The following is a 7,237-nucleotide window of genomic DNA, read 5'->3' as shown; positions in this document are numbered from 1 at the left end:
TCGTGATATAAGAAATAGGTATTTGGTCTTCATCCCTGTTTCCTGGCAGGGTTCCTAAAATCTTTGTAATTTCCTGAGTGATAGGGATCAGAGGAGCATCTTTTGTTTTCCGTAATAAGCTCCTTTCAACCAATGCTGAGTTTATGCTAATGAGATGGCTGGTGGCTGGGGACCCCTAGAGAGTTTCAGGATGGGGGCTGGTGACCAGAAAGACCCAGGCGTGATCACAGGGTTGCAACTTTCAGCCCACCTCTCACCCCACGCTCCACCTTAGGGGTGGAGAGAGGGGCTGGAGACTGAGTTAACAGCCAATGGACATTGATTTAAACAATCACAGTAATAATAATCCCATTACATAGGAACCTCCATAAAAACTCTACACAACTGGGTTCAGAGAGCTTCCAAGTTGAACACATCGAGGTGCTGGGAGGGTGGCACGTCCAGAGAGGGCATGAAAGTCCCGTGCCCCCTCCCCAGACCTGGCCCTGCCTCTTTCATTTGGCTGTTCCTGAGCTGTATCCTTTAAAACAAACTGGTAATGTAAGGAGAGTGTTTTCCTTAATTCTGTGGGACATTCTAGCAAATTATCGAAGAGGGGGTTGTGGGAGCCTCGATTTATAGCCAGGCAGTCAAAAGTACAGGAGGCCTGGACATGAGATTGGCATTGGAAATGGGGGCAGTCTCATGGGACTGAGCTCTTTAACTTTTCGGATCCAAGTAGACAGTGTAAGAATTGAACTGAATTATAGGACACCCAACTGATGTCTGGAGAGTTGGAGAATTATTTAGTGTGAGGAAAAAGTCCACACATTTGGTATCAGAAGTGTTGTGAGTAAAAACAGTTCAGACTTTGCTAGCTCATTTTAAAGGATTCCAAGTAGTTACCTATTTTATAAAAAATCTTATATGACTCAACAGGCCTTCGGGTAGAACATGCCCTTCTGTTCATTCAATCAAGTCAGTCTGTAAAACACTTCAGACATGATTTATTCATTCTAGTAATGTCACTTCCTTCAGGCTCCGCACACATGCCCCCTTCTCAGAAACCCTCCCTGACCACCCCACCTGACACAACACCCACATGTCACCATCTTTACACAGCTTTACTTTTATTCTTACTCCTATCGTTACTATCATAGAATATCTGCTAATTTGTTGCCTTTCCCCCCAGATAAAATGTAAAGTCCAGGAGAGCAGGGACTTTGTTTTAAACACCACTTTTTCTTCAGTGCTTAGAACAATGTCTGGCACACAGTACTCAGCACGTATTTGTGAATGAAAAGATTTTCCCTATTAGAGGAGAAATTAAACGTTTAAAGGAGTGATCCTACACGAGACCACTTGGATAAGGTTTCCTATGGCAAATAATATATTGAATAAGTTTGATATTTTACTCTTTAGTTCCTTTTATCATGCAGTTTTATGAAATTTGAAGAGAGATGATACATGCAAAGCTCTAAGAACAATGCTTAGTACACAGTAAATAACAGAATATCAGTTATTGTCATTAAAGCTTTCAGAGCACTCAATTCAACACAGAAGGTAACAGCTAAGTGTTTTGTCAGGTTAAGCGTTCTCTATAAAAGGAAGTTTTACCTCTCTTGCACAGGTGAGAAAACTGAGGAAGGCACGTTAAATGTTTTGCTTAAAAATCACAGTGTGAAACAAAATTAAACACTAACAATAAAACTAACATTTACTGAGTACTTACTGTGTTCACTAGGCCAGGCCCGTTGTATGTATTAACTCATTTTATCCTTACAACAACGCATCTGAAGTAGGTACTATTGTCACAAGTGAGAAAAGAGGCCCAGAGACCTAAATAACTTGCCCAAGGTTACAAACCTCTAAGTAGAAGAACCAGGATGAGAACCAAGTAGTCTGGCTCTAGGCCCAGTTCTCTTTCCTGTTCTGTCCTTACGTATCCAGGATTTAAGTATACTTACAGTCTAACTGAAGTATAATTATATTCTAATCTAATTCTCTTCCTATGGCAACATAATGTAATCTTCCTTCAGACCATATGCTCTCACAGAAAATGCATTATTTAGAATTCTCTTACTTTCATTTTTCTCAGGCTCTACATTCTTTGGTTCTGAATCATGAGTCACGTCCACCTCTCCTTTCATTAAAATAGTGACATAATGGTAATTCTCTTCCTCAACGAAAGAATTCACAACCGAGGCAAAGCGAACATTTTTCAGGTGAAGAGCTGCTTCTTCCCAGGTTTCCCTTTGAGCACATTCTTCCCAGCTTTCACTGAAAAACAGAAACACACCACCGTATTCAATTCTATTTATGCATTTTTTTTTTTTTGCCATGAAATTTCTGGCTAGAAATTCCTAGCGTAAAGCAAAAAGAGCTGTAATTGGTTCACGCTTTACAACAATACATCAACAACCCTCCTCTGACACTCTGTTTATCCTGCATCAAGTATCTGAAGACCAAAAGGACTTCATATTGAACCAAAAAATGAACATTTAGCCAATTCAGCACTAGTTCATGTGCCTGGAAGCAGCATGCAACCAGGAGGTGGTTTAATATATCAGTTAAGAGCACAGCTTTGGAGTCAACTAGACCTGGGTTTGAGCTCAAAGTCCATTATTTTCCACCTTAGACAAGAAGATAATGCTACTTTCTCATGGGGTTGTTTTAAGTGTATCAAGAAGTGGACACTGTCTTTTCTGAAGACTCAGAAGGCTCAAAATTGAGGGCAATAGGCAACAGGCATTCATGAAATATTAAAATACACTGATGTGATTAGTTCACCTTCAATGTATGATCCATAATAAATAGATATTGACAAAAATGCTGATATTCCAAAAGTTACAAAAACCTGTATATAAATTAAAACATTTCATTGCAGTTTTCATACATGAGACAAGATTAAAAATATATAATATACCCCTTTAGAAATTGTTCCAAATGAAATTTTATACAATCAGATAAAATATGAGTATTGAATGAAAACAAATATTATTAAAAGAAATCATTAGTATGATTCAGTTTTTCTAAAAGTCATTTCATATGCACTTTAGATTAAATTTCCAAATATTTATGAAGCACTTTAGTGTGATATTCAGCAAAAAAGAATACTGTTTCTCTATCTTTTCTACCTTGAATATTTTTGTATCTCTAATTATCTAAACTATCGTCACTCTACCCAGTCTACATAAGAAGACAGATCTTTGGGAGGGAGGAGAGTTGTGCGTTTTCAGCCTGCAGGAACATTCCTCTTCCTCCTGATGAGGGGCCAGCTCTGCCTCGAAACCAAGTGAAAGGCCCTCCAAGAGAATTAGTCACAGAGACTGGGTGAGACTCTCAAGAAGGAGGTACTGCTATGTTACTCCCCACTTAAACTGTGGAACCTCATAGGTCTACCCCAGTGCATCAGAGCAGAGGTGTAGGAGGGAAAGAGCTCTCGGGTTCAGTCTGAAATGTGTCCCGTGGTGTTTAGGGATGCACGTGAATACACAAGGTGATGCTCATTCCCACTTTAGGAATTTGGAAGGCAGGAGAGTGGCTAAAGCAGCCCACGATGGCTGAGCAGAGAAAATGGGCAGCAGTGAAAGCATCCTTCCCAACGTGTGTTTCCTTTGGGCCAAACAGATGTTACAAGAGACTGCTGGGGGCCCCATCAGTAAGAAAATGTAGTGTGGTGTGCTAACAGCAGGAGCTGGTGGCCAGCGTCACAAAAAGTCAGTCCCCTATGTCAGGGAACTGTGCAGTGTAGAAATCCTTGTAGGACTTCCAACCAACCAATAAACACACCCTGAGAAAAAGAGCACGCAGACTTCCCTGGTGGCACAGTGCTTAAGAATCCCCCTGCCAATGCAGGGGACATGGGTTGGATCCCTGGTCCGGGAAGATCCCACATGCCTCAGAGCAACTAAGCCCGTGCGCCACAACTACTGAACCTGTGCTCTAGAGCCCGCGTTCCACAACTACTGAAGCCCGCGCACCACAACGAAGAGTAGCCTCCGCTCGCCGCAACTAGAGAAAACCCGCGTGCAACAACAAAGACCCAACGCGGCCAAAAATAAATAAATAAATTTTTAAAAAGAAAGAAAGAAAGAGAACACGCCTTGGAATACTGCACCCAGAGGGCACATAACATAGATCACAGCAGCACCACTCAGGCAAAAGATTTGCCCCCTCCCCTCCTTCCTCAACACATCAGAAAAAGAAACCAGAAACAGAAGAGAAGAAGATAGAGAAAGCAAAACAATGGCCCACACCTCCTTTCCCCACTACAAAGGAAAGCTAAATGCCTGGAAGAGGATCATAATAACCAAAATATGATTTACTTTTATAATCAAGTGAAAGTGAGACAGGCTGGGACCTGGGACCCTTTACTGCAGTGCTTGCACCTGGACTAACATATCCTCTCCCTGAACGACTGAATATAAAGAAACTATAAGGGACGACGAAAAATAACTTCACCCATGTACAGCTGGGGCAAATTATGAACAAAGATAACAAAAAGGCCAAAACCCAACTGCCACTTTTGAGGCGCCAGGAGCAAAACCAGGGTACCACATACGACACAGGCACCCGGCACCACCAAGGGGGTGGAGAGATCACCTAAGCCACCCCTCCAGCCCACACCACCTATCCACTCCCACCCTCACCCCGTTTAAGGGACCAGCTCGCCCGCCTCAGAGAGTTCAGGGCGAGGGCACCTGTTACTTGTTCTCTCTCATGCTGTAGCATGAGTCCCAAGTCTTGCCTGAATTCCTTTGTCTGACGTCTTATCAATTTCTATTGATTAAAGAGTTCAAGAACCCAGGCTGGTAATAAGAGGAAAACAACTGAATTTGCAGAAAACGTCATGGAGAAGCAGAGAAGGGAAAGACAAATCATGTTTGAAGACAATGAAAAGAGAATATATAAAGCCACTTCCTTCCTGTTTGTTTCCCATCGATTTAGCCCACTCAGTTTACCAGTTATACAAAGATAAGTGAAAGCACACATGTGAAGAGCTTAGCATAACACCTAGCACTTAGTAAAAAGGTCATTAAAGTTCAATTTTGGCCATTATCATTCAATATGAGTCAAGACTCCAGTACTGTCTTGTGTTACTGTTAGGACAGATATCTCGAACCACTACTCTAGTAATTACACATTCTAAATAGTGCTTAATTTATGATCTAACTTTGGCTAATGCTCCCCCGCCCCCCAAACTGACAAAGTACAATATGGTGTGCTTGTCTGGGCAAGTTGATTCTTAATCTAGGCATTTTATTATTTATTAAGTGATAGCTTATCTTAATTATCTAAAAACGAGAAACTTATTGATGCTTTAAAAAATTCTGAAGACCATTTAAACAATTCCCTGTGCTAGAAGATAAGAATTCCATATTCTATAAAGATCTAAGTCTGATTAAAAGGCACTAGGATCAAGTCTCTACTTCTAACAACCACTTTATAAGAAATAGGTGAATTAGTAGAATATAGTCATAATGTGAGAAATTCAAATGACCCATATTCAACATGGCATAGGAAAAAGGGGACGGCGGGTACTGCTAGATTAAGAGACTTAAAAAAAAAATGTATCAATCACATGCAACATGTGCCCTTCCTTTAATCTGAATTGGTACAAAAGAGTAAAAAGACATTTTCAAGACAACTGCAGAAAATGGTAAAGACTGGGTAACAAATGCTATAAAATATTTTAAGGTTTGAAAATGGTATTGTGGTTACTTTTTTAAAAAAGCCTATTACAGATACATACTGAATTATTTAGGGGTGGTATAATAAGATGCCTGCTTTCCTTTAAAATCGTTTATAAAACAAGGGGTGTGTGGGTCTGTTTGCGGGGAGGGAGGAGCAGTAAAGATGAAACAAGAACAAACTGAGTAATGGGAACCTGAGGATTCACTGACTATTCTATTTCTATGTATGTTTGAAACTTTCTATACAAAAGGAAAAACAAGCTCTGTGTCTTGAACGCTTTATTCTCACTTTGAGATAGATCATTTACCAGAGTGCTTGCACCTAGACAAAGGTAGAGACGAAAAAATAACTGCACGCATGCGCAATTGGGGCAATTATAAACAAGCTATAAAAAGGCCACAAACCAACTGCCATTTCGGAGCTGCTGAGAGCAAAGCAGGGTACCACGCACGATTCCCACACACAGCACCACCAAGGGGTTAGGCGGGCCACCTAAGCTGCGCCTCCTGCACAACCCGCAGATCAATCCCTATTCTCACCCCATTTAAGGAACCAGCCCACCACCACGTCCCCTCCAGGGTAGCCGAGCAAGGGCACCTGTGTCTTGTTCTCGCTCCCTCTTGCTATAGCACGAGCCCCAATAAAGCTTCGCCTAAATACCTCATCTGGCATCTTATCAATTTCTATTGATTAAAGAGTCCAAGAGCCTCGGTGAATCCACCTTCTAGCACAATCTCAGCCTTTTTTCACCCTTGTGTAGAACTAACTTTCTTTGTCGGTCTGACACATCATCAAATCACAATATGCCAAAGCAGAGAGGGACCTTAAGGAGTACATCATCTAACTTCTCCATTTTAAAGAGAGAGAAACTGAGACCCACGGTTTCAGTCGCCCATTCGCTTGGTTAGAGCGCAACTAAACTTACTGGAGCAGGAAACACGGAATATATCCATGTGCGTTTAAATCACCAGCAAACCGTGCAAAAGCCTTAACTGACAGAACTACATTGATCGCGGCCTATAAACACCAACTTCCGGTCTCTCAAGTGCGAGCAGTAAGAAAAACACAACTCACCAGCCAACTCCCAGACGCGTCAGGTCTCGCGAGGAGCTGATGGCGCAGGCGCAGCTCACACGGGAACGAGGAAATATCTCCTTCAGCCATACCCAGCGCAGTGCCCCCTCCCGGCCCGAGAGGAGAAAAGAGGAACGCGCGAGAAACGACGCAGCGTCGACGCGCACGCACGGACGCACGCAGGGAGCGAGGTCGTCCTTCCCGTGCACGTCCCGCTTTCCCTGTCCGCCAGGCGGCTGCTTACCCGAACTCCAAGTGGCCCCCGGGAAGTTGGAAATTGCCGGCTCCAAATGACCCTTTCCTCCTCCCCAGGAGGACGCAGCGAGGATGCCTGCAGCTGGTCACCACTACTCCTACCCCGACTCCTGGGCGTCGCCCCCGCGTCTCCGCACTGGCCGTCATAGCGCGAGAGGGCCTGGCGGGCCGCGGCCGGAAGTGACGTTCGCTTTGCCCCGCCCCCGGGGCCGCCGCCAATCTTCCTGAGCAG

At 43.2% G+C, this 7,237-nt stretch overlaps 2 protein-coding genes across 2 annotated transcripts in view; one reads left to right on the top strand and one right to left on the bottom strand.

The window, feature by feature from the left end:
- Positions 1–7,152, bottom strand: part of NUDT15 (nudix hydrolase 15) — a gene marked incomplete at its 5' end in the record, with an annotated part of 18,763 nt that extends 11,611 nt beyond the window's left edge. The window contains 2 exons of the mRNA XM_082434533.1: positions 2,063–2,259; positions 6,995–7,152. Of these exons, the coding sequence (XP_082290659.1) occupies positions 2,063–2,259; positions 6,995–7,152 (355 nt within the window). The remainder of the gene's footprint in view (positions 1–2,062; positions 2,260–6,994) is intronic.
- SUCLA2 (succinate-CoA ligase ADP-forming subunit beta) overlaps positions 7,108–7,237 on the top strand; it is an 86,056-nt gene continuing 85,926 nt past the window's right edge. Inside the window, exon 1 of the mRNA XM_082434482.1 lies at positions 7,108–7,237. The gene's annotated coding sequence lies outside the window, so the exon portion shown is untranslated.

Source organism: Balaenoptera physalus, assembly GCF_965194825.1.
Source record: "Balaenoptera physalus genome assembly, chromosome: 18".
NCBI lineage: Eukaryota > Metazoa > Chordata > Mammalia > Artiodactyla > Balaenopteridae > Balaenoptera > Balaenoptera physalus.
Note: the sequence above shows the minus strand (reverse complement) of the source record. Positions and strands in the feature narration are given on the sequence as shown.